Raw genomic sequence first — 27944 nt, forward strand, 5'->3', positions numbered from 1 at the left:
TATAGCAATAAAACCTTGCCCATCTGACCAATTCCCACCCCTCCCCCCCTCTCTCTTTTGTTCCAATTGTGGAAGACTGTGGATTTTGGGGTATTTTAAAAAGTGAATTTGGGATGGTGCTTCAGCAGTCTAGCTGACACAAGGGGCTAGTGTCCCCAAATACCAAGTGATTGGGCCTCAGAAGCTCCTGAGGGCAAGTGGTCCCGAGCTGCTGGCCAGGGAAGGTTTTTATACTGCTGGGGCCAGCACAAGTAGCCCCAGGCTCTAGCTTCCCCTAGGTTCAGATCTGGGAGAAGCCAGGCGGTGTTATTTTGCCCCAAGTGCCACAATTTGCTCCACAACAAAGCACATATGACACAGGCTTTCTGCCTGTGCTCTGAGGCAGAAAGCCCCAGCTCAAATTTGTACCACTTCTATTTGAGCTGCTGCAAGTGCACGTGCTTGCATGTGGTGGCCCACCCATTGATTTTACTAGGGCTGCTCCTAGTTGTACATTTAAGCAAGAGCATGCTTGTTTGCCAGATGAGAAACCAAAGATTTCCAGGATTGGACTCGTATGCAAGTAATTACTCATGACCAGGGATCCTGGTATAGATTCACGTTGTTTCATTTACATCAAGGAAAAGTGTGGGTTTGGGGTTACTATTTTTTTTTTTAAACTGAAAATGGGGTATTCTTTAAGTCAGAGAAAACCAGGATCCCTGCTCATGAGAGTTCCACTCAGCACAACAACTGTACTTGCTGGGAATTGTAAATCTGTTCTGGGAGGGAAGAGGACAAAGATTTGACAAACCATACATGCAGTCATCTCCAATTATAGTAGTTTTAAAGAGTAAACTGACTTGTTTGTGAGGGTCACATTTGGTTTTATAACTTGGTATTTGTTTATGTTAAAAAGCCCTCTGCAATAAGCAAGTTTAGCAGTAGATTTTATCCATTTAAAAAAAAAAAAAGAAAAGAAAATTTCCCTAATTTGTCTATTGCCTCTTATATACAGAGTAAACATTCTCCCTATTCATAGCTGCCAAATTCCACGTAGCTGTTTACGATATGCATGCAAATTGCTTACCACTTTGCACACACTTTCAGTGCAACAGCAGGGATGGACTATGGAACTACCCAAAATTTGGCAAAGTTGCCTATGTAACCAGTAATTTTAACTTCCCCTGGTTTTCAAGGACTTGGCTTTACCATCTTAGTGGTGTTTTATTGCATGCAATTATGATTAGAAGTCATTGGGTTTCCAACTTAAATATTTGTGGTCCTTCTCCCCTAAAATGAAACGATTGGAAGGATGAGGGAAGGAACCATCCTGGCCTCCATGTTAAACCGAAAAGCAGTTTTCTGTTATTCTGTTGTAAAAGTTAGAAGATAAAAAAGCGGAGAGAAGATTAAAAAAGGGGGAAGGCAGGGATTAGAAGAAAAAAGGGGGAAAAAAAGACCAAACCAAACTACAGTCCTTTGGTCTTCCCAAACCAGGAACAAAAAATTATACTATAAAGGACATAATTGGAATTATGTTACTGAATCCAATCTTTGGTGCTATTCCAAATTAAGCTTTTGAGCATTGAATATTGAAACAGGCCATAAAGTCTTGAATCCTTTTGGTCTCAGGCTCAAATCCTTTTTAAGGATTCTCCTCCATCAATAAAAAAGTAATTGTGCCAGCTACATTGTTAGTGGCTATGGAACAACTTAGCTTTGCCTGAAAGGCTGAACTTTTCCATTCAAAAGAGTGGATCATGTTCTTGAAAAAGACAGTCTCTGTCAATGGTAGAAATTAATTGGAGTAAAGATTTCAAGGAACCATTGGTTCAGCTTCTGGCCATCTCTTGGATGTGAGCAATGTCACAAATATGACATCTGCTCCTGACACAGTAGCAGATGCCACCACTCTCCTCAGTTCAAGGAAACACCAACAAATATTCCAGTCTTCCGTGACAGAATAGTGCTGTGGTCTGTTATTCTAACCTGTTTTTAGGACTCGAATGTCCTGGAAATTTGCCTATGGATACTGCATGTTTTGTCTTATGGAAAGAATCCTAACCTAGCTAGAACAGCAAGGGCGAGAAGAAAAAACACACAGTAAAAACTTTCCCATATAGAACTTCAATGAAGTAAGAGCTTAATGCACATTTTGTTTCTCCTTTGAGCAGACCTACATACGCACCAATGGTTGTGGCTTGATGTAGGTGCTAGTCTTTTTCTGGAGGCAGGAAAGACTAGCCTCATCTCCACTGCACATTGGGAGTGTTTTCAGCTTGTGATACTCAGTTGCTGAGTGGGGCATGTGGTCTCCTGCATTCCTCACCTACATCTCGCTCTAACCCACCAGCACAGCTGAGAGCAGGTGCTGTATTAGTCACGTGTAATTAGCCACATACCAAGAGGTCAGTCTTTTGAGGTTGGCTGCTTCCATTTGGTTGCAAATCAAGTTGTTTTTTTTTTTAAACATCCAAAAGAAGAGTCTGTCGCAACAATCTACTGCAATATATTCTATATTCTTAAAAATGTGGAATGTGCAAAGTCATTTAAGTGTTGCCATTTAGATAAATCACTGCTGTCCCTTACAAGATCACACAACTGCTCCTTTCAACATATTCTATTATATAGGCTGGATAAATCTGATGCTTCTCAAAAATGACAAAAACCGAGGGACACTCTGGATTGTCAACACAGCTGTTATAAAAACGGTTTGGATTTTTTGGCTTGGAAGGAGGCCTCAGGTACTCTGTATTTCCTTGAACAAAGTCTCCCACTAGCACTTGAGCTACAAACATGGTCTTGTGGCTACTGTTGGGGTCACAATATCCATGGGAATAATGAGCATCTTTGGCAAAGTAGCTTCCTAGGAATCAGAAAACAGGCATGGATAAGAATGCAATCTTTAGACTTTTCTACAAAAAATATCCAAGTATTAACCATTGATATTTTTATTTGAAACATTTTAACAAGTGCCTTTTAATGCAATATATACCTTTTCTCCGATATGACCAAGTTCTAATAGTATTTAGCTAAAACTAAACCCCCTTTTCACCCAAAGCTTTTTATATAGACAATGTGTCTACACTACAAATCAAATGGTATATGACTGCAACCATGTAGACCAGAGGTTTTCAAACTGTGGAGTGCACCCCCCCCCCATACTCCCTCCCGGGAGTAGGGGCAAGTAAGAGACTCCCAAGGTGGGGGCAGCATGGTCTAAAATCATTTTTGCAGTCAAGTAAAAAACTGTTAAACATTGATGTTAAACCCAATGGGCATTTATACACATACACTTTTGTGCTGCGACATCTCTGGCACGTTCGAGAAGGCTCAATTAAATCAAGTCTGCTCTGCACATGACCTGACACACTCAGTGCTGTGTCGCATGTATTCATATAAATGGGTGAAATGCACACCAGCACTGAAAAAATGGCAGCGGCACGCTTTTAAACAAAAACGCCTTTAATGCGTTTTAGTTCAAAAGTGCACCGCCACCATTTTCTCATCACTGATGTGCATTTTGCTGTTTATACAAATGCATACAAGGCAGAGCTGGTTGCTTTCCAAAGTGCCCAGTGCTGTCTCACACACACATCTAAAAATGCCCTTAAATTTGAAAATCAGCCCTTGTTAATGGTGTTCAGAGCCTAACAGAAGGGTTGCATTTACATTGTGTAAAACATACATCAGTAAAAAGATATAACAGTAAAACATATTTTCTTGGGATGGCAGTCTTGTCCAGCACACCTCTATGACACTGCAGACATAGCTTAAGTAATGCAACAATTGTTTGGCTTAACAACATGCATTCTCCTTTAAAAACACATAGGCCACATCCTGCTCTTAACTGAAGCACTAAAGTCCAGGTACAGAAATTACATTTTTACTGGTGTAAGTGATTGGAAGCCAGTCTATACGCATAGAACAGAAGTTTGGCACATATAGACTGGTTTAAAAATGGCAGAACCCAGTCTAAGATTTTCTCCCACCCCCACGGAAAATGTGTATTCTGTTCACTAAAGTATGCCACTTACAGAAAACCATGCAACTTAGATCAATTCTGCTTCAAGCTTTTTGAATGCCTGTACCTAGCCTAAGAGTCAAAAGCAGTACAACCCTAAATGTGGCCTCAGTAATACAAGAAATGTTTACTTTTATACAGGAAGGGGAATAAACTACAGGATAACTGCATCCCCACTGGCACTGAACTTGTGTAAATTTGGTAAAAGTAGGGAAAAAACCCAGCTTACTTACATTAGACCAGACCTTGGCTTATTTTGATGTTGTTCTTTCCCTTGCCCCTATTGAAAATTTTCACTTTGGCAAAAGTACTCCAAAAAGTAGCTGCATTTAGAAAGTTTTTTGGCCAAATCCAGTTCTGTGCAGAGTACAACCAATCTGACAAGGCCTAGCAAGTGTCCAAACTTCTACAGACTCCAATGAGAGACACAAGAGGCCCATCAGAACTGCATCAAAAGAGAGAACACCCGGATACCTCAAAATTTCTGTGCGTGTATTTTTTTTAAAAAGGCTCCTATGAAAGGGATCTCTTTCTACATGACCACAGGTAAAAAAAACATGGTCAACTATAAATGCTGGAGTTAATACTCCAAAAATGGGATCTTATGCCATGATAGACCATGATGACAGCATTTGAGTTTAAGGGGAAACACAGAAAAAACCACAAAGGCCAATAGCAACAGTGTTCAAATTAAGTCATCACCAGAGCTCCTGATACTTGTAGCCAAGTTACATGGACCACAGTGATTCATCATTCGCTGAACTTGCATCTGGGAGTAAAAACGCCGGTGCAAAAAAGGTAGGGTTGGATGTGCCAAACTGAAAAGCTGATAAACCACTTTGCTAAAAAAAGGAAGACTTTCGTGCGCACAAGATTAAGTGCAATTGCTTTAAAGATCCTTTGCTGAGCAAGGCTGAAATGATCAAGTTCAAGAAGGAAGACTAAGTCCTTTAAGTTAGAAAAAAGCAGTTTGTTTCAATTGCCCTTCATTTCATATAGTCTTTTAAGTTTTGCAAAATGGATATAAAACTGCTACCTGTTTGTTAGTATTGCACATCCTGAACTAATGTGAACAGCTGTAGCAGATGCAAGGCAACAGAAGCAAGCCCAGTCCATAAGAAATGGACTTGTTTGGTACTAGAGCATGTCACAGCATTCTGGCAAGCGTTTGAAGTTCACAATATATAAGCTGTTTATGAACTTCTACCTTTTCCATAGGCTGTTCCATGAGCCCCGCAGATTCTCCAGTCAAAGTTCTGCTCACAAATTGCATGCAAATGGGAAGTATTTGTTCCATGGAACAAGAGCCTCTCATCTACATCCTCCTGTCTGTTGATCTTCTTCATCTGCTCCTTTTGCCTAAGGATAAAAAGACTGAAATCAGCAGCTGAATACACACACACACCCCGCCATCCATTTTTGAGTGGAGAAAAGAACTAGTCAATGTTGCAAGTGAAACTTAAACATCAAAGTTGGAAAGATATTGGGTTTAATCTTAGCATTCCTCAGCCCACCTCTTTCAGGGGTTTCCTGATCAATCAGAGCTAACAACAAGACAACAGTCTGCCTACTTCTTCACCATATTAAATACAAAAAAAGAAAATAAGGAATAAAGGTCACTCTCCAGAGATGACAGGAGACCAGAGCATACAGAACTGATGGCAAGTTTTGTTCCTGCATCCCATGGATCCCTTACACTACAAATGTATAACAATATGCCCAGAGGAGAATTACTTTGAAGCCAATGCAACTGGTGTTCAGGACTCAGGTTGGTGTTCCCATGAGTGGTGGTACAACCCCCTTATCAGGGTATTGGGTAGCTCTCTAGCTTAAAACAGTGAGAGAAAGACCACCATCCAGACCTGACCGAACCAGCTCTCTAAAGGTACTGGAACCAGACTAGGCAAGCCAGTTCAGAGAACTCTCTTTCTGACCTCACACAAGAATGAACTGTGACATGCAAAACAGTTTGCAGAATACAGACCCTGTTTACTCATAGCATAGTGCTTGCCTTCTTAATAGAGCATCTCACAAGATACTTGTACAGCCTGTCTCAGCCCTGCTAAGGATGTTAACCTTCTAGGTGGCCATTCAGTTTGACAAGCTTCTGCTTGTTCTTTCTAGACTAAGGCAAAAATAAAATCCTAGCCATCAAGATAGGAAGACACCACTTAGAATAAGAAAAAAGTACAGATCTGTGTTGATCAGAAGTTGATTATTTTCTGCCAGATTGAGATCCTCAGTTCTATCCTTGCAAAAGTCATTTTAGCATGTATGAAAGATATTAAAGAAATTTGACCTCATCACACATACATTCCCCTCTCCAAATAGACAGAGGTTCTTCCTTTGCGTTGGATACCATACACATGCATACTGCAAAATGGTTCCAGCTCTGAAGTCCTCAGAAGCAACTTCAGCATGAAACAGTGTGAATCAAATAAATCAGAAAAGTTTTAGTAACCTTTCCAAGGCTTTTCACAGGATGCATTTAGGTTTGCCTTTTTTCACATTTGATTTCAAAGGTAGAAACACAATATCCTCCATAGCTTTTCTAATTTTCCAACCAGCCAGTTGAAATAGCTTGCCTAGTTTTTTTCCACCCAAGGCAGTCATCTTTTCATTCCTCACCTGCTAATTACAACTCCATCCCTATCATTGTTAGTTATAGGTCCAGATCCAGATGTGCATATTCTATTATTTATAGAAAGTATTTTGAAGAAGAAAATATTTGTCTTTAGGCAGCTTTCAGTTACCGACCATCTCATGTTAGCCAGCACAACTACAGCTTCTGCATGTTTATTAACACAATTTTAAGTGCAAATCCTGGAAGAAACTGGTGTTAAGTTGAAGACTTAAATGCTGCATTTGCCATTCAGATCCCACCTCCCGCTACGAAGGGAAGGGAAAATGCTGGGATTCAGTGAGTTCAACATTTTTCTTCAACTCAAACAAAGCTAGAACCAAGAATCCCAGATGTCACAAGTTCAGAGCATGCTTAAAATTTAGATTCAAATCCAGATCAGAGTTTTACAGCTCAGGTAATATCACCAATTTGTATGTTCAAGTTCAAAGAGCTTTGTAAAAAGTGGTTGAAGCAGACTTTGATAAAGTCTACCAACATTAAAAACTGTTTATGAAGTCACTCCCTGTTGAAGTATCCAAAATAAGGACTGGCAATGTAGCCCCAATGGATATAACAGTTTCCAGACATGGAAACCTTCATTGCTCCCTATAATTCCTTCCAATTTCACAGCACACACAAGCGTCACTTTTACCCCTCAAATATGCAAAAGCACAACACATACATCATGCTCAAAGAAAAGCCCTTACAAATGATGTCAAGCTTCAGGTAGGAGAAAATAGTCCTTAAGCAAAATATAACCCATTCAGACTCCTTGTTTATCTTTAGTCCCTGGACTTGACTGGGCAGAGCAAATAGTTTCTCATCCTCTACCCTTAGAGACCCTTCCAGAGCATTTTGCTGAGCCTTTTTAATTCCCTGGTCCTTGGTTCATGCTTTCACTCTCCATAGTAGTACGAGTAAAACAAGCTGACTTTTATAAAGATCATGTCCTCCATGCTCTCTCCCTTATCTCCCCCTTCAAGTTGCTAAAATATTCTTCTCTATAAAGTCAAGAAAACCAGATTCAGAAGGTCTACTTAGTCCTTACTTGCTTAGACACTATGAGCCTCTGCCTCCCCATCAGCCATCCCAGGATGCAACTTTCAAGTAACTGGGAAAAGACGCTTTGAAATTTTAGCCAAACCCTTCCCAAAGGAGCTTTACCTGGGAATGCTAGTACAAAGCAATTTTCCTGAAATGCTGTGTGCTATTTTGAGGGGAAAGGATAGAGAGTTATTTTAAAAGTTGAAATGGTGAGCCACTCCAGCACACACATGCTTGCTCAGTTCCTGGAGGGATAATGCCGACAGGCTAATGGCTGAAGTGCGACTGAGACACTTCCACATGCACCCTTTCAGAGGTATGCTTTCAGGCACTAATCCCCCCCACCACAGCCTCCAGGACCTGCAAGTTTTCGGATTCCTTTGTTCCAGGCTATGAACAGGGGTCAACTTTGTCCCAGCATAAACCATGTTATCCTGGGGCAAAGTGCAGTCATTCAAATATTCATATCCTTTGTCCCAGGGTTTAAAAAAAAAAAAATCACAAAAAAGTTCATGATATAAGAAGTACATTGCTAAGTGTCTGACTAGTTATCCTAGTATTGCATCATTGAATCAACGGCATGAAAGCAGCAGTGGATTCAGCCACTCACTAAATCCCGATTAGAAGGGTGAGGCGTGTATACCTCAATCCCATGACATTAGTGTCCTGGGACAAATCAACACCTGTTCCTAAACCATTTTTCCTATTAGAACCATCATACTTGCTTATTAACTTGATCATTAAGATTTTTAAAACATGTCAAGATCATCTGAAGCTCTGCTGCTGTAGGTATCCATTGATGCAGCTGAATTCCTTCCCTCCCCCAACACAAACATACAGCAGAAACTTCCTGTTGTCTTGATTTATCTCTTTTCCAGTTCCTTTCCCCTGTTGCTTAAAAATAATGCACATATCCCAATTCGACTCATCCTACCAGCCCCTCAATCAAGGCTTTTTGTAAATTTATCTCATTCTATCTGGATATTAGGCTGTATTTCACAAAGGAATTTCAAGCTTCAACAAAAGTTGGAAAAAATTCACTGGTAGAACTAGGTCATGTATTGACAAAATGAGCACCTCCCAATGACCAGCACCAGCTTGGCTGAACTACCCTCTTGCAGGAACACAGCAATTCTGTTACAACTGCCACTGGTAAACATTTCTAGAAACTCCAAGATGGAATTTCTATTCATGGGTATGGACAGGTACTTGGCGCAAAGAACTCCAAGTGCCTTTGAAATGCTACAGATAGCATAGATGCAGATGTTTATGCCTGATGAAGAACATAAAAATGTCCAAACTGTTTCAGATACAACCCTTGGAAAAAAAAATAACCTCTGAAGTGCTTCATGCAATGCATACAATTTCCAATGGAGTTGCATGTCCAGTGGAGTAGGGGGTTGCTCAGTCCTCTGGCATGCCACAGTACTCTGCTTCCCCTATACACACATGCTGCAGGGAAGGGACAGTGAGATGGACAGTCAATGAGCATTTTCCTGTTGACCATCCTTCGAAACATCTGGAGTCCAAGACAAGCTGAGATCCCTGCTTTCTTGCCCCGACTGGAGGGCACAATCACTACACATTTGCACAGCCATTTATGGCACTCTGGAGTGGGGGGGACAGACGCCACACAATCTCCACAGTACCAAAGCACTGCAAATTTGAAGCATTTCAAATCATAGCAGGATTTGGAATGCTTCAAATGAACATTTGGCCATACCTGAAGTAAAATACCCTATGCCAGAGCAATAAATATCCCAGTCGTTTGGGATATGGAAGAACCAAGTCAAGGCCCTCTTAATTAGGCAGTGCAGGGGCTCGAATCTGATTCTCCCTCATCCCAGGCAGGTGCTTTAACTACCAAGCTATCAGCTATTCTAATGAAGGTAAGAAGCGGAAGATTGGTCAGCCTCCCTCCATTTTCTTGTGATGCTGAAGCCTTGTTTTTACTCCATACTGAATGAAAAGGTTTTGAGAAATTCCACTGGAAAAGAAACTATTTCTTCACCCCAATTTATTTAGCTGGAGGAAGGAAAAAATGGAAATAGTGTAAGTCAAGTCCCAATTACTAATTCCAGTGGATCAACACAAACCCATCCAAACACAAAGTTTAGCTATAGAGAAACAGGCAGATAGGAACTTCATCCTTTTCAAACGGGAGAACTTGAAAAGCTATGAAACTGTACTCAATCAACTGTGTCATGTGTGTGTTTTATAAAAGTAAGTTAGGAATGACTTGCAAAGATTTGGTAAAAGTCTTTAGTAAAACCCTCAATCAATAGTCACAAACAAACCCAAAACCATGTGCTCATGGAGAAGAGAATAAAAGGAATCTTGATTCACCACAGCTTACGTTTGGGTAAGAGAAGAGAAATATTTGTCCTGCTTGGCACCGGGGGAATCCAAGAGAAGCAGCCCCAAAATTATCAAAACGGCTCTACTAGCACCAGGAAAATGAATTAAAAGTGGATACAAACCACTGGAAAACTTGCCACAGTGATGGGTTCTGAATCCTCTGCAGTTTGTGGATATAATAATTTTGCATCGTCTTCTCAAACAGGTCCTTGATTCGCATGTATTCACTCGCAGTACTACTGACATCTACCAACTGAAAGTATTCAATACAAAGAATTCAAGGAGTTAGAGCGTTCTTAGTTACCCACCCTCTATCCCTCCAGCTACATCACATGAGACATGGACCACCCTGAAGCTACAATCAAAAGTCAATTTTTCCCAGAGTCTACCTCTACTTATTTATTAGCAGTATTCTCCCTCTGCCCACCTCCCCACATGCTGTAAGATATTAACCCTGGAGGGCTTTCTATATAGAGAAGTTAGTGTTATTCTGAATCAAGAGGGCCATTACTGGAGAGTAACCTAAAGCTAAGCTGCACAAAGCAGCTTCTATACTATTTGTGCAGAATAAGTGTGCTTACGCAGAAACAGCTATTCTGCATCTCCACACTAGCTTCTCTATATAGATGTACCCCACTTTATTGTAGCAAATTACTTACACAACCTTGTAACCATTGGGGAAGATTTTTTTTTGAAAAAAAAAAAAAACCCTCATGAAGGTCACTGAGATACAGGTCTTTCTATAATGTCAAGTGAATTCATGATCCTCCTTTAAAATGCACCATACTGCATAATTCTGTATTAAAAATAATCCTCAGGGGAAAAAAATGCCGGGGGGGGGGGGGGAGAAGGACAAGGTACCTTGGAGAAATCCTGAGCTTCAATCAACTAGCATCCAAATCAGGTCAATAGCGACCCAAGTCATTACTATCTGATGATTGTTCAGTAGTGCACTCATGTGGAATGAAGTAGCCATCAGCTAGTTTCCAACGGACACGTGTCTATTTGAGATTCATAGACATTAGGGATGGAAGGGACCTTGCAAGATCATTGGGTCCAGCCCCCTGCCCAAAGGGCAGGATGTCAGCTGGAGTCAGATCACCCCAGCAAGGTAAGCATCTAAACATTTCTTGAACATATCCAGAGTAGGTGCTTGCACCACTGCTGGGGTGGGCAGGGGTAGGGGGAAGGAAGAGTCTATTCCAGACTCTGGAGACTCACATGATAAAGAAGTTTTTTCTTATGTCCACTCTAAAACAGTCTTCCAACAGTTTGTGACCATTAGACTTTGTCTTTCTTTGGGGTGCCCTGGTGAACAGACATTTCTCCCAGTTCCTGATACCCACCCCTTATATACTTATAGGCTGCCTAAGCCTTCTCAGATGAATCAACAGACAATTTTGTTCCAGTTTATAGTTCAGTTTTCTAGCAACTCTTTTGAAACCTGGGAACACCATAACATATCATAATAACCAACAAAACAATAAACTCTTACATGCATATAGTACTTAAGTGAAAAAAACTACCTTGTATCCTACATCAGGCAGAGCTGAGAGGTCCCAGTCGGGAGGAAACGGGCAAGCTGGAGCTGCAGTCCTTGACTGCCTGTTTGCAGACAAAATTTATGAGGCTTTGCTACTTTCATGTCAATCACGATCCAAGAACTTGTGCCAATAGTCACTTTTCATGCCACTTAACTTTTCACCTTGTTGAGACAAGCTAGATGTTTACAGGCATCAGGCATATTATAATGGCATTCTATAATAAGCATTAAAAGCACTGGTTAGATAAGGTAGCAAAGGCAGGGAAGTTGCTTAAACTTCATGTGTGGTTGGCAATGTTTTTAGACAGAGCTCCACGGTAGTTGCTAGAATGCCAGAAGAATCAGGAGGCTCTCTCTACACGGCCATAATAAAAAGAAAAACTGACATAGCATTTTGCTCATCTGCCATCTCAGAGATACCTTAGAGTCAGTAATTATGGATGAATTATTCTATAATGAAAGTTTCTTCCTACCACCATACGTTAGCAGTTACTTAACAGCTAGCATAAAATTAGCAGACTTTCTATAAATGATTGATTTTTTTTTTTTTTTTTTATCTCAGTGAACATGGTTTGCACAGCTGTCTCAGTAAATGTCTTGAGATTTTTCTGGAACTCCATTACCAAATGCATTGTGTAAAGAGTTGTAATACAGCAACGTTTGTTGCTCCAAACCAAAACATTCACCAATGAGACCACTCCAGGGATATCTACCACAGGAGCTCTTGAGCGAGGTCACTGGGGACTACCCCAGAAAAGCCCCTAGCTATCTGAAGGCTAGAAACTCCATCACATTAAGTCCCTGTCCTGGAAGTAGTGTAGAGTTCACAAAAGTCACCATCACATCCACAACACAACCTAATGTTAATCTAGACAGCAAATTAAATACAAAATGAGACATTATAAGACTTCCCACTGAGCACCTTCATATAGCAACACTAACAGTGCAATTCTAAATAGTGAATGTATTATTCAGTACCTTCTCCATCCTTTGTTGCTATGTCCAGATGACACAAACTTTGGCCACCTGCAGACTTTTCTTTGAGTTTGATAATGCAGATTTTTCTGGACCATATCTGGAAAAATATTCATGCAGCAAAAATCAGAAGAACCTTGGTCATCTTGAGAGTGATCACTGGGGGGAAATGTTATAGAACACATCTATGCTATGCTCTAACCATTGCCTCCCCTCCAAATGCATTTCCCCAGTGTTACACTTTGGGGCCATTTCTGTTTATGCTGTTCCTGTGTGGAGCCCTCTTCTTTGGTGTTTAACACTGAAAAATGCAAGGTTCTCCACTTTGGGACAGCCAGCACAGGTTTGTTGCAGGTAGGTCTTGTTTGACTAATCTCATTTCCTTCTATGACCAGGTGACCTATCACCTGGACGAAGGAGAAGAGATTGATGTCATATATCTTGACTTCAAAAAAGCTTTTCATCTGGTATCCCATGATCACCTCTTGGCCAAACTGCCCAGTTGTGGCCTTGGCTCCACCACGATCCGCTGGCTGGGAAATTGGCTTCGTGGTCGGACCCAGAGGGTTGTGATTGATGGCAGTCACTCATCATGGTGCCCTGTGACCAGTGGGGTCCCTCAAGGCTCTGTCCTGGGACCCATACTGTTCAACATCTTCATTAACGATGTGGACATTGGAGTCAGGAGTGGACTGGCCAAGTTCGCCGATGACACCAAACTTTGGGGCAAAGCGTCCACGCCAGAAGATAGGCGGGTGATCCAGGCTGACCTGGACAAGCTCAGCAAATGGGCAGACGAGAACCTCATGGTGTTTAACACCGAAAAATGCAAGGTTCTCCACCTTGGGAGGAAAAACCTGCAGCACCCTTATAGGCTCGGCAGTACTACATTGGTTAGCACTACAGAAGAAAGAGACTTGGGGGTCATCATTGACCACAAGATGGACATGAGCCTGCAATGCGATGCTGCGGCTAGTAAAGCGACCAAAATGCTGGCGTGCATCCATAGATGCTTCTCGAGCAAATCCCGGGACGTCATTCTCCCCTTGTACTTGGCCTTGGTGAGGCCGCAGCTGGAGTACTGCGTCCAGTTTTGGGCTCCACAATTCAAAAAGGATGTGGAGAAGCTTGAGAGAGTCCAGAGGAGAGCCATGTGCATGATCAGAGGTCAGGAAAACAGATCTTACGACGACAGGCTGAAAGCCATGGGACTCTTTAGCCTAGAAAAGCGCAGGCTCAGGGGTGATCTGATGGCCACCTATAAGTTTATCAGGGGTGACCACCAGGATCTGGGGGAACGTCTGTTCACCGGAGTGCCCCAAGGGATGACGAGGTCGAACGGTCACAAACTCCTGCAAGACCGTTTCAGGCTGGACATAAGGAAGAATTTCTTTACTGTCCGAGCCCCCAAGGTCTGGAACAGTCTGCTAGCGGAGGTGGTTCAAGCACCTACATTGAACACCTTCAAGAGTAAATTGGATGCCTATCTTGCCGGGATCCTATGACCCCAGCTGACTTCCTGCCCTTTGGGCAGGGGGCTGGACTCGATCTCCTGAGGTCCCTTCCAGCCCTAATGTCTATGAAATCTATGAAACTTTGGGAAGGAAAACCTGCAGCATCCTTATAGGCTCGGCAGTGCTACGCTGGCTAGCACTACGGAAGAAAGAGACTTGGGGTCATCATTGACCACAAGATGAACATGAGCCTTCAATACAATGCTGTGGCTAGTAAAGCAACCAAAACACTGGCTTGCATCCATAGATGCTTCTCAAGCAAATCCCGGGACGACATTCTCCCCTTGCGCTCAGCCTTGGTGAGGCCGCAACTGGAGTACTGTGTCCAGTTTTGGGCTCCACAATTCAAAAAAGACATGGAGAAGCTTGAGAGAGTCCAGAGGAGAGCCATGCGCATGATCAGAGGTCAGGAAAACAGATCTTACGATGACAGGCTGACAACCACGGGACTCTTTAGCCTGGAAAAGGGCAGGCTCAGGGGTGATCTGATGGCCACCTATAAGTTTATCAGGGGTGACCACCAGGATCTGGGGGAATGTTTGTTCACCAGAGCGCCCCAAGGGATGACAAGGTCAAAGGGTCATAAACTACTGCAAGACCGTTCCAGGCTGGACATAAGGAAAAATTTCTTTACTGTCCAAGTCCCCAAGGTCTGGAACAGCCTGCCATCGGAGGTGGTTCAAGCACCTACATTAAACACCTTCAAGAGCAAATTGGATGCTTATCTTGCTGGGATCCTATGACCCCAGCTGACTTCCTGCCCTTCGAGAGGAGGGCTGGACTCAGTGATCTTCCGAGGTCCCTTCCAGCCCTAATGTCTATGATTTCACAGTTTTCTTTTTCCTGTTCCATTTTTACTTCTGACATTTTATTGCCAATAGTGTTACCGCTATGCACACTTTTTCAAGTTCAATCCAAACAGAGATTGAGTTGGTTATCCCCAGTGTCTTTCCCCACTCACTTTCTCTTACCAAATAGCTTTCTCCTTATGCAATTATTCAACCAAGACAAAGATCCATTAGGTTGTTAGTCCATTCCTACTGTCAGTACAGGATTGTGACTATGTTTGACTATGTTTAGGGGGAGGGGAGAAAAGAAAAGCTTTTTTTTTTTATTGTTTTTTTGTTTTGTTTTTTTTGGGTGGCTATTGCAGTGCATCAGACCAGAAGGATAAAGACATCAATTGCTATATATACTTGGAAGCCACACTCCCTTTGTTCCTGTCAGGAAGAGAGATTCAAGCCACTGGAAAGCCAGTTGGATCTATTTAAAGAAACGGGATATGCTACAGAAAGGTATCTCTGGATTTGCAGTTCCTTCCCTTTCCATTTAAACCTCTATTTGTGTGACCAGCTTTAGCCTTACTGCATCTTTTATTTCTTCTCACACCCAAGAACTTCCAGTTGTACTTCTACCATTACAACTTGAAGTCTGAGGATTTTACTGTCCCCTTGGTGCTGTAAGGAGAGGGCCACACTAAAAATACTCACTCATCACTCCACTTCTCCAAAAGTGTTTTATGAGTGCTTGAGTTAGCATGAATGAAACTATGTTAAAAAAGCCTGTTACCTTGTAGTATATTAGAACTTAAACAAACCTTACCTTGAAAGTTTAATTCGTAGTACTGAGAACCTGCTTTAAATAAAACCGTTTTTCTCTGATTATTTAGGAAGGCCTCTTCGAGTTCCTCAGAAGTTATTGTAGCAGCACTATGATTCGATTGCTATTGAACAAAAGAAATGGGAAAGTTATTTCCATAGAGGTGTCCACTCATGACGGACTAGATTTTGAACTTTAAAATAGTCATTAAGTGGACAGTTGCACAACATCAGCCTAACATGTCCCTCCAACCGCTACATAAAGCTAAAGAAATATTTTCAGTCTAGTTTTATGAACCTGAGAAATGTAAAGTGAACAAAGGAGGTTTAGAATAGAATGAATAAAACGGATTCACACAGGCAAGGCCAACAGGCAGGGTAAACCCCGGTAGACATAAGCTTATTATTATTTTTATTATCATTCATAGCGTTTTAAAGGCCAGTATTCCTAAAGAACAGCCTTAAGTTTTCCTCCAAGCTAAAAGGTCATCTTTACTTCTATCATGCTGGATTGACAGATTTCAATCAGCTCTAAGGGGAGAGAGGGAAAGAGATGAGGGTAGTGGGTTAAGGAGCACTGGATTTCTAAAAACTATGAGGAGGAAGAAGGGTCTCCTTCTGAACATATCAACACCACAGCCATCCCCACCACATTTCTGCTTACAACAAGGAAGGGAAATAGCTACTTTCCATGTTCCATTTTTAAAGAATCTGATCAAATTTTCAGCAAATGGATTTGACTCTTCAGTGGAATATCCGAAAAAAAACAAGTATTTACAATCACGTTGGTGTCACCAAACGTCACAGGAGCTGGAGTCTGGGTCTCTCAGTTTACCCACACCTTTTGCGGGCTGAGCAATCTGGCCCAAACTGTATCTCCTGTAATGCACCACTGGCAGCAGTCACCGGGGCTGACAAGCTGGTAGCACACAGGTATCAATTCCTTGTGGAAGTAGATTTTGTCCCGTTTATGCTAATTGCAAATAGTATTTCTCCATTAACATATTACAAAGTAGATTTTGCAAGGCACAAAACTACAATGAATATGACATACATACAAGAGTAGTCACATTTATGAGGCCAGTGTTAATGTGTTGTAAAGGTGAAGTTTCTGAGTGAGTAACTAGGGGAATTAAATTTGACCATTACATCCTGCTAAGTAGCAAATTTCTCACTGTACTCATTATAGGCCTAACCCTACGATACGAACCAATATGCTGCCATGTTGCATGCTCTCAGTGAAGGTGGTGTACCATACCCTGCTCCAAGAACTCATCCTTAACAAATAGAAGTGTTCCCTCCAAAAGAAACCTAGGGTTTGTAATGCAGCCCATTGGGAAAGAAAACAAGTGCACTGTAGGAGTCCTTGGCTGTGGGGTATCATGGAAGATTTAGTCCACAAACAGCACAGCCCACAGAGGAAAAATAGAAAATAAAGCACAAACACCATAACCCAGGGGTGGGCAATTATTTAGGCTGGAAAGCCACTTGGGAAGATTTGGTGACCTGCTGTGCGCCAGGTCAGCAGCCCTTGCTACACCAGGTCAGCACCCTGTCCCCCCTGCAACAGCTCACCAAAACTCCCTAAGCCAGGGGTGGGCAATTATTTTGGCTAGTGGGCCACTTAATGAATTTTAGAAGTTGCCCTCTCACAGGCCACACCTCTCTCACACCCTCTCTCTCTTTCTTTCTCTCTTCCCAATCCCCACACCATCTGATCACACCACCTGAAACTGTAGCATGCCCCAGACTGAAGCACACTCCACCCAGATCTGCAACACACCCCAATCCCCACTCAGTCCAGAGCTGTAGCACACCCTGATCCCCACCCCAACCCCAGCACCTGCTAGCCGCATCTATAACTTACACCAGCACCCATCCAGTATGCTGGAAGCAGCCCTGGGCAGGCAAACAGCCCTGCCCACCCAGCACCATGCAGCAGCCAGAGCCACTGGCTGCCTGTGCACTGGATCCCATGAGTTTGCAACCACCCACCTGCAGGCTGGATATAAATCAGTTGGCAGGCCAGATCTGGCCCATGGGCCATATTTTGCCCACCCCTGCCATAACCCCTATGACCTATAGTAATGTCATTGTGAGTAAAATTATTTTTCAGCATAGTCAAGATTTTTTTATGGGAAGTGGGCACTTACTTTCTGCTAAAAAGGGGTTTTTTTTGTTTAATTAAAGTAACCAGCTGTAGCTGGAAATTTTTAGTCATGCTGGAAGCTGGCTAGCAAAGTTGTGAAGGGTAGTTAAAAAATGCAGAAGTGTAGTTATATATCTAGGAAGCACTAAAAGACCTCTGGGCAACATCTAACATGCACTGTTTGGAGGGGGGAAAAAAACAGAGACAACCCTCTAGAGAGACAGGCTCAGATGGTTTGACATCAGCAGAAGAGGCTTACCAGTTGCCCATATTCAATCCACTCTCCATGTTCATCCTGCCAGTACCAGGCATACTCCATTTGGACAATAAAGTAAAGTAAAGGCTCACGACAAAAGGCGCAGAAAGATGTCAATGCAAAACGGAAGAGCAGATCAACTACTGGAGGTCTCCTGAACTCTAGAACGAGAGAAAGAAAAATATCCAGATTTAACAAGAACAATTCAACTGGACTCTTACCTGCTGAGCAACAGAGACAAGGAGGGATACTCTTAAGCAGGCCCTGCCCACTGAGTCCCTTTCCTTGGACACCAAAACCAGAACTGAAGTGGTGAATCTATCTCGAGGATGCCCCCCATTTGCTACTGTTAATCAAGTTGAAAATTGATTTCCAGAACATGAGCAAGGGGTGCCCCAAGTGTAGCTTCATCACTTCATTTCTAGCCTGAGCAGGCAACTTGGAATAGACTCAACAGGCTGGGATGAGATGGGAAACAAGGTATGTTGTAGGGCAATGGTGCTCAACCTTTTGGCCCTGCAGGCCAGATAAGAGGCACGGGGCCAGTCCATGCACCAGGATCATGCCCAAAGGGTCCTGTACTACCTCCACCCAGTCCCATATGCACATCCCATCATCACCCTGCACATGCAGCACAACCTGTTTTGTACCAGGATCCATATGTAAACAAAAGGCAGTCTTTACCCAGTGCCCTGAACTCCCGACACGCTACTCCCATCCTCTGGCCCCAGCCCCCCAGTGCATGGGGCAGGGGGAGGATGTGTAGAGTATGGGGGGGCCCAAGCAGCCCCTCGTAGGCTGGAACTCTGGCAGCCTGCAATGGAAAAACCATGGTTTCTTTTGTTTTTCCTCTTCAAAGGAGAAAACATTTTTAAAGTTTGTTCATGACCCTTTCATATATTCTTGTGACCAACTTTTGGGTCACCACCCACTGGTTGAGAAATACTGGACTGGATAAGAGAGCAGGGGGCTGAATCTGGCCTACAGGCCGGGGTTTGAGCACTTCTGTTGTTAGGTGAATAGACCTTGTGGCAAGGAGTGGCTCCATGCAAAAGACCAAGACGCTGCATGCTTGGCAGGAGCTCTTTCAGCAGCTAAAGCTAGAACTATGAGGTGCTAGAGGAAGACTTGATTTGAGGGAACTTTCAAGAGAATTGCGTGCCACTTCCAAGAGAACCTGGGTTAAGTGTGAGGGACCTCAATCTAGCCATGCAAACACATACAACTTTCAGAATCTATCTGATAAAAAAAAAAGAGTAGCCAAAATCAAAATCCACCCCATGATATAGTTTGTGGATTCAAGTCCAGAGATGCTCATATTTGTGCATTTTGGGTTTAGTTCTGTCTTTATTTCTCACCTGGTCAGAAGAGGAAGCACCTGCTAAGTGACATAAAAGCGTAAGATTGGCTCAGGACTGGACAAGTGTTGCTATTGCATTGATAGGTCTGGTGTGGTGTTAACAGAGATGTACCCCAGGTTCCACAATTTGGGTCCCAATCTAGTTTTCTTTAACATATATTTGGGGAGAAAGCAAATCAGAATTATTGAGCTATACCCATTACATAAAAGTAAATTGTGTAGTTTGGATCTAAACCAGACTTCTACCAAGTTCAAGCATTTTTGGCTCCATGGTTTTTACTTGGGCTCAGATATCTTGGCTACCAGAAGACAATGACACTCAGTTCTTACACCGTGCGTTTCATTTGTAGATATCAGAGTACTTTGCAGGGGAGGTACATGCCATTCCCCTCCTTTTATAAATGGGGAAAAAAGCCCAAGGCATGGAAGTGACTTATATTAATTCAGCAGGCCAGTAACAGAACTGAAAATAAAGCCCACATCTTCCAGTTCTAACCACCAAGTCCAGCAATTGAGCAGTGTCTAGCCAGTCACCAAAGATGACAGCTCATCATAGTATTTGAAGAAAGTTTTCCTAGCCCTTTTAACTTTACCACTCCAATTTCTGGTGCCAAAAACTACTAATATTCTTTCTAGACCTTGGCATTTCACTATCCCTTGTGTTGTATTTTCTTATAATTAATGCACCTACACATTCAAGGCATACCCATCTGCTTGAACAGACTGCCCAGAGGAGTTTTCCATCTATTGACTACTTAGTGAAATCCTATGAAATATGAACTAGTCAGGGAACTTCTGGAGGAACTGGATGTATTTAAATCAGCTGGTCTGGATGATCTCCACCCCAGAGTGCTGAGGGAATTAGCTGAGGTCATTGCGGGACACCTGGCACAGCTTTACAAGCACTTGTGGTGTTCTGGTGTGATGCCAGAGGACTGAAAAAGGGCCAATATGGTTCCCATCTTCAAAAAAGGGAGGAAGAAGGACCCAGGGAACTATACACCAGTTAGCCTTACCTCGATCCTGGGTAAGCTTTTTGAGAGAATTATTCTGGCACACATCCACGAGGGGCCAGCAGGGGAGATTATGCTTAGGGGAAACCAACACGGGTTCATTTGAGGCAGGTCCTGTCAGACCAACCTGGTGGCCTTCTACGACCAGGTCACCAAATCCTTAGATGCAGGGGTAGCAGTGGACAGTCTTTCTGGACTTCCGGAAGGCCTTTGACATGGTCTCTGACCCCATTCTCATTAAGAAATTGGGGGACTGTGGTGTTGACACGTACACAGTCTGTTGGGTTGCCAACTGGCTGGAGGGTTGTACCCAGAGAGTGGTGGTGGATGGGCCATTTTCGACCTGGAGGGATGTGGGCAGCGGGGTTCCCCAGGGCTCCGTCCTCCGGCCCGCACTGTTCAACATCTTCATCAGTGACTTGGACGAGGGGGTAAATAGCACCCTGTTCAAATTTGCTGATGACACTGAGATGTGGGCGGAAGTGGGCACGCTAGAAGGGAGCAATAGGTTACAAATCGGACCTAGATGGGTTACAGGGGTGGGCAGATGAGAATAGGATGGGATTCAACACTGACAAGTGCAAAGTGATGCACCTGGGGAGGAAGAACCAGCAGCATACCTACAGGCTGGGGAACTCCCTTCTCGTCAGTGCAGAGGCAGAAAAGGATCTTGGAATCACTACTGATGCCAAAATGAACATGGGCCGGCGGTGTGGGGATGCAGTCAGGAAGGCCAACCGCACCTTGTCATGTATCCACAGATACATCTCGAGCAGGTCCAAGGAGGTGATCCTCCCCCTCTATGCAACACTGGTCAGGCCGCAGCTGGAGTACTGCGTCCAGTTCTGGGCGCTGCACTTCAGGAGGGATGTGGATAACATGGAGAGGGTCCAGAGAAGGGCCACACGCATGATCTGGGGACAGCAGGGCAGGCCCTATGAGAAGAGGCTATGGGACCTGAACCTGTTCAGCCTCCACAAGAGAAGGCTGAGGGGGGATCTAGTGGCCTACAAACTAGTCAGGGGGGACCAGCAGGCACTGGGGGAGTCCCTGTTCCCCCAAGTGCTACCAGGAGTGACTAGAAATAATGGTCACAAGCTGGCAGAAGTAGATTCAGACTAGACATCAGGAGGCGCTACTTCACTGTCAGGGCGGCTAGGATCTGGAACCAACTTCCAAGAGAAGTGGTGCTGGCTCCTACCCTGGGGGTCTTTAAGACAAGGCTAGAAATCACCTTGCTGGGGTCATTTGACCCCAATACTCTTCCCTGCCATGGCAGGGGGTCGGACTAGATGATCTGCTCAGGTCCCTTCCGACCCTACCAACTATGAAACTTTTGTTTCTACCCAGGAGAACTTTTACAATCTTTTCTCCAATGCCTGATGAAGGAAGTTTGTGCCCAAGTTTGCAATTAAACAACTTTTTTTGCACAAATCTTGTTGGTCTAATAAAAGGATGATATCTCTACTATGAGTCCTGATTGCTTTTACCCACCTGCTTAGAATACAAATTCATAGCCTCTGGCTCAGACTTTCGAACACACCTAAGGAACGGAGTATCCAAACTCAGCAGGAAGGAACAGAACATTCAAATACCCTACCTGGCTTTGACAACCCCACCTTTCATATTCAAAAGGAAGGCATGGGGAAAGAAGGGTGCAGTTTCCAGTCTGTGTCTGAATACAGAAGATCTGAGAGGACAAAGGTCAAGTCTGAAAAAAATCCAGGAACTAATAATTAGAAGCCACTGGTGGGGACTCTGGGCTTTCACTTCCTTTTGACAAAGTCCTTTCTTTCACCGATGTTGTCTTTTCAACCTTAACCTACAGTAAGAGCTACAAGGCCTACTCTTAAAATAATGATCACAATTCATTTTCTTTACAAATCCCATTACAGGGGACTCGCACAATATTTGTTAACTTGAATGTCTTTTTCAAAGCCCATTGAAGTGGGAATGATGCATTTCAAAAGCGAAAGTGAAAATGGGTCAGAGTTTCTCCACCTGCTAACTTAAGTGAAAAACAAGTTAGAAATGCTTCCTCCCCCTGAAAGACTTACCAAAAGACCATCTAATTTTGGGGGACATTTGGTTAGAGTTGCCTCATTTTTTAGCAAAAGCCTTTCTATTTATAATCAAAGACATCCTCCCACCCCACCCCATTTATAACTGAGCACACAAAAAAAACCTTTCTGGCAGCATACTTCTTACATGGAACACACGGGGAAAAGAAGCAGCATTAAACAAAGACAATTTCTCAGGGGATAGCTCAGATTAGTTACCTGCTGCCAGCAAATGTTCTTCTCAACCCTTACTAAACACAAAGTCCATGTGCTCTCCAGATTCAATCCCTTACCTTTTTCCTTGTTTGCTTTCCTGAAAGAAAAACTAAAAAAGACTCGACCAAAATTGCCTCCTCAGACTTAGCAACTTACAGAAATCCTATTAAACCGTTCAGTCAAGCTCTTTTCAAGCTAAAAAGCCCCTCCTACCATCCTTCAAACCAGGAAATGAAGTTAGTCACTTGTCTCAGGGTCAAAAACTACTTTACTTAACCCTTTCTCAACCAAACCAAAACTGCAAACTTAGGGGAGGGGGGAAATCTGCCAGCCTAATTTGCTCACACTCACACTAAAACTAAAAGTCCATATGTTTCTGCCTCCCCCCCCACATTTTCCATCAACATATGCTAGGAAATCCTTTCTATTTAAAATTGTAGAGCTTAGAAAATAGAAGCTAGTTCCTGCCATGCATGTGCCCTATCGTGTTAACAGGAGGTAGAGGCGGAAAAGGTTTATAGCAACTGTCTCCCACCCTTCGCACACAGGTCAGTATGTTTCCTTTTATTACTTATTCCTTGCATCTCTTACAATATGATACATGCTACACCAGCATAAAAGAACACAGAGCCCCTACCCAGAGAGTGTATTTTAGGAGTACGGCAGGCTACCACCAGACCCTAAAACTCAGAAATGGGCCATAAACTTTACTGCCGCTATCAGTGGTTGCACTAAAATGACACTCCTATGAACTGGTATTCATCCATCTTTCCCATTTGATTCTTACTGCCTGACACCTGTGCTTGTTTTAGTCTAGAGCTCCTCCCCCCTTCACTGACCCAGCATGCTCTGGAACCCTCTTTGAACAATCTTGTTACATTTCATTCTTCTACAAGCATTCCAAAGCCAAACGCAGCTATTTCCTAGCAGCCACTAATCTTTTGGCAGCATTAAATTTATCAGCATCATGCTTCTCTTTTACATTGCATTTTTTTTAATTAGTTTAGTTGCTTGAGGTTGTACACACTTTCCCAGTAGCTAGAAATACTATTCGACAGCCTGCTCTTCTTTATCCACCTAATCCGCAATCTCAGGCAACTTCCGTGGTGTCTTCTTCAAGCCAACAAGAAATCACGTTCAGTAATTATTATTTTCACAAGCTTTAACTTTAATGCTTTTCAAGCTTTGCGTAAGTACCTGATCAATGGGCCACTTTAGCATCCCCCCGGGCCCCTGAAGAGTTGGAGGCCACTAATCCCAACACTTTGCTTCTAACAGACCTATGAGTCAGAGCACATCCTTTATTACAGATGATAAAGGAACATACTTTAAAATCTAACTCAGGAAAGGCTCAAGACAGTGCCCTCACTCAGTGAAAGTCAATGCTAGTGACATAGCACCCAAGAGCTAGGATCCTGCTGGGGAGTTTCAAGGGATGTGAAGCCAGTGGAATAAGTCTGAAGGGAATTTGATTTCCCCCCACCTCTATCCAGCATCTATTAAATTCCACTTCATTAAAAACAAAAAACAAAAAAAAACCACACCTCCTTGTTAAAATGAAGAGTTAATTCACTAATGCACACAAACATAAGTATTATTTCACGAAGACAATAATTGAACTTAGAGCTGATAATAACCTTAAGAAAGAAAATACAGGCAGTCCTCGACTTACAGTGTTTCCAGTTACATTTCACACTTACAATGTTTGTAAATTAACACCCTGTTTCAACTTTCTGACCTCAGTTTCAACTTTACAATGCTTGATCTTACCTGATGCCATGCCCGCGAATAAGTTTGCTGCATCTCCCATCTCCCTGGAGAACATCTGTCCAAACTTCCTTGGACACTTTCTTTAAGAAAGCAGACAAGACTCCAAAAAAACCTGCAGCCAGACTCAAAGCACAAGTAGGATTTCAGGTAAATCGCCACCACTGGTAGCAGTGCCAGCGGCAACCCAGAAATGCTGCCGGCGCTTCTCTCAGGGAGTGCACAGCCAATCTCAGGGGGTGCACGTGCATCTGAATGCACCCCCCCCATGCATCACCAATGCTCACAGTTGTTACAGTGGGCGTAGAAATATTTTATTTGAACAAGTTACATTGGGAAAGTGATTGAATTAATTTAATTTTTAGAAATTGTCTTATTGTAGTTCTCTTTTCCCTCCTCTTTTCTAAGGACAAAGAATTTCTTCAGTGCATTTTCAATACATTTGAATGTTATCTTTCTGCTCATTTCTGTCCACCTTTCTCCATCCTCCTTTTCTGTGTTACAGATTGTTTCTCCCGGGAGTCTATATTTCTCTTAAGTTTGCTTCTGTTTCCACTTTGCACTTTAATTGCATCACACTAGACACATATGGGTTTTTCCTTGTTTTTGTTTTATTTTAAAACAATTTAAGTGAGCTCGTTACATTGCAAACTAAACTACATCCACATATAGTTTAGTTTGCAATGTAGCTATTTGTAACTTTATAGCCTTTTAACAGCTTCTCACCCCCACGGACAGAGGGCAAGCCACTGGCAGGCCAAACAGCCTCTGAGCTGGGGGGCTCTTTCCCTATGCGGCCATGGTGCCTCTTGGAGCCACCCAGGTGGGCTACTAGCAGGCCGGATGCTGCCCCAGCTCAGGCTGAGGGAAGAGTTGGATCGGGTTGGGTGCCGCCTCCAAGCTGGGGCAGCACTTGCCTGCTAGCTGCCCACCCAGGTGGCCCTAGGGGGTGCTGCTGCTGCAGACAGAAGAGCCAGGGCCCCCTGCAGCTCAGCCCCCAGCCATGGGAGAGGCAGGCAGGCTCTGCGAAAGGGGGGAAAAAAAAAAAAAAGATTGGGCCCTTCGCTGCTTCCCTCCCCCACCCCAGCAGAGCCTGCCTATGTGAGCTGCCAGCAGGCTGAGCAGCCCCTGAACTGTAAGGGGCCCTGCTCCTTCCCTCCATGGTGGTGGTGCCCCTGGAGCCACCCAGGAGGGCAGCTAGTGGGCAGATGCTGCCCCAGGGTGGAGGCAGCACCCAGCCCAATCCAACTCTTCCCCAAGCCTGAGTTGGAGCAGCATCCAGCCTGGAAGTAGGCGGCTCTGGGGGCACCACTGCCATGGAGGGAAAGACCGGGGCCCTCTCTAGCTAAGGGGCCGCAAGTCCCACTGGCAGCTCACCCAGTCATGGGAACGCGGACAGGCTCCACGAAACAAACAAACAAAGAACAAATCCCCCCAAAAAAGGATTGGACTCCTTGCTGTAACAGTGATGGAAGCCCCTAAATTGAAACAGTGGGTTTTAATCATCACAATTAAAAATGCACTGTTTCAATTTAGGGGACTAAACCTCTGTCATATGTACAAGCACCCTACGCCTCTTTTCCTTTGCCCCTCAAAAGGGGTTCGAATAAAAGGCTGGATCGCTGAACTGCTTCTATTATAGCTGTTGCCCCATGTTTTTTTCATTCCTTTGTTATGAGGAATATTCATCAGCAGGTTTTCCCTCCTGGCCTCATTTTGTTTTCTTTCTCCTCCAAGTCCTATACTCTAACAGTGCTTCCCCCAGGGCTGCTTATTAACAAGGAGATGTGGATCAGGCTTGCCAAAAGCAGAACAGCACCAGGAGCAAGAAAAGCTGAAAAATAACCTAAATGCACACTACAGGTCCAAAGCTACAAAACAAATAAAAATTTTTAAAAAACACCAAAACCACTGGGTTAATCTCACATTTGAATATTCAAGAATGGCAATGCTGTATAATAATAGAGGTATATCTGAGCACCAAGATAGATCCCCTACTTGCACTCTTCAAGGCAGTCAGAGGGTAGGAAGGAAAGGATTTCAACCCAAGGACACCATAAATCATGAGGACCTTGGTGAATCCTTGCTGTGACTTTTTATACAGAACACAAATCAGAGTCAGCTTTGATTGAAGGGAACAATCCCTCATTCATTAGCACATCAGGTAGACTGACCCCTCCTCATCCCACAGGATTTTTCCCAAAGCAGGTAATCATCTTCCCCACCCCCAAGCATGGTTCTGCCCTGGGTACAAAATGTGCTAGTTATACCTCTGCCTGCTATGTAGTCAATGCAAGTTCAAATACATTTTCACATTTATACTCAACTGAACTCATAAAAACAGAATGTGTTTTACCCGATTCATAGATGTTAGGGTCGGAAGGGACCTCAATAGATCATCAAGTCTGACCCCCTGCATAGGCAAGAAAGAGTGTTAGGTTCAGATGACCCCAGCCAGATGCCCATCCAACCTCCTCTTGAAGACCCCCAGGGTAGGGGAGAGCACCACCTCCCTTGGGAGCCCATTCCAGACCTTGGCCACCCCAACTGTGAAGAAGTTCTTCCTAACGTCCAGTCTAAATCTGCTCTCTGCTAGCTTATGGCCATTATTTTTTGTGCCCCCCAAGGGTGCGTTGGTGAGTAGAGCCTCACCAATTCCTTTCTGTGCCCCCATGATGAATTTATAGGCAGCCACAAGGTCGCCTCTCAACCGTCTTTTGCGGAGGCGGAAGAGGTCCAGGTGCCTTAGTCTCTTCTTGTAGGGCTTGGCCTGCAAGCCCTTAACCATACATGTTCAGCTCACGTTAAATACTGAAGTTCACTCATCTCTGGTGCCTGAGCTTCTGGAAAGGCTAGTTAGCTTGTGTCATTAATGCATCTGGCATGCACAGTACAAAATAGCCAACAGGACTCAAGGTTTATGAGGCATTTCAAAGTTGCAGCTCTAATGTTTTATGCTTGTTCAAGTTCCTTTATAAAGCATTCCCGTTGTTTTACGAATATTAGCATTTTATTTGGCCAGTGAAATATGAAGTGTCAAATTTAGTCTATTTTCTGATAGGTGAAGCCACTGGTAAAAAAGATTCACCTGGACTCGATAGGTGCCAGCTGTCAATTCTAACCAAAGCATTCTGGCTTAAGGAAACTCTTCCAGTCCCAGGTTGAGAACAGCCCTCTAAAATAAGGACTTTGCAACAAAATGAAATGCTTGGATTTGCCCAGTTCTGATATTTGTTTTTTGGACAGACATTAAATAAGTGATGCTTTTCATCAAAATGGAGGTGGTCCATGGCAGTGACTCTTCCCAACACACTGAATCCCATTGATTACCAGTGTCAGCAGGCAAAGATATTGTCACTCTTGACTTTTTTTCAAATCGGGGGGGGAGGGGGGCGGGGGGGAACACTGTGAAGTAATTTCTTCACTCAAGTTATTTCTTGACCAGCTAAGGAACCAAAAGAC

General features: G+C 43.5%; 1 protein-coding gene across 3 annotated transcripts; it reads right to left on the reverse strand.

Annotated features, from left to right (window-relative positions):
• LOC149866291 (protein mono-ADP-ribosyltransferase PARP12-like) lies at positions 1-27285 on the reverse strand. Of its 3 annotated transcripts, XM_090043268.1 has the most exons (9): positions 26839-27285; positions 24486-24597; positions 18070-18227; positions 15666-15786; positions 12553-12649; positions 11558-11636; positions 10154-10284; positions 5214-5365; positions 1-2848 (listed from the first exon to the last, which is right to left on the reverse strand). In XM_090043268.1, the coding sequence occupies exons 2-9, from the start codon at positions 24538-24540 to the stop codon at positions 2568-2570; spliced, it is 1074 nt and encodes a 357-aa protein (XP_089899394.1). In that variant the 5' UTR covers positions 24541-24597; positions 26839-27285; the 3' UTR covers positions 1-2567. The 3 variants fall into 3 exon arrangements, with proteins under 3 accessions (XP_089899394.1, XP_089899396.1, XP_089899395.1); XM_090043270.1 differs by lacking the exons at positions 24486-24597; positions 26839-27285 and adding an exon at positions 22719-23044; XM_090043269.1 differs by lacking the exons at positions 24486-24597; positions 26839-27285 and adding an exon at positions 22793-23043 and having other exon boundaries at positions 2-2848.
• Between the last annotated feature and the right edge of the window lie 659 nt (positions 27286-27944).

The sequence above is a fragment of the Crocodylus siamensis genome, chromosome 4 (genome assembly GCF_052110815.1).
Source record: "Crocodylus siamensis isolate JL-2025a chromosome 4, ASM5211081v1, whole genome shotgun sequence".
Taxonomy (NCBI): domain Eukaryota; kingdom Metazoa; phylum Chordata; order Crocodylia; family Crocodylidae; genus Crocodylus; species Crocodylus siamensis.

Bases quoted from the DNA above. Each gene is read 5' to 3' on its own strand.
- LOC149866291 (XM_090043268.1), bottom strand. From the start codon at position 24,540: ATGTTCTCCAGGGAGATGGGAGATGCAGCAAACTTATTCGCGGGCATG. The intron at 15,787-18,069 runs GTAAGCCTCTTC...TTTGTTCAATAG, and splicing joins GGATTGAATATGGGCAACTG to CAATCGAATCATAGTGCTGC. The intron at 12,650-15,665 runs GTAAGGTTTGTT...ATATTTTTCCAG, and splicing joins CTACGAATTAAACTTTCAAG to ATATGGTCCAGAAAAATCTG.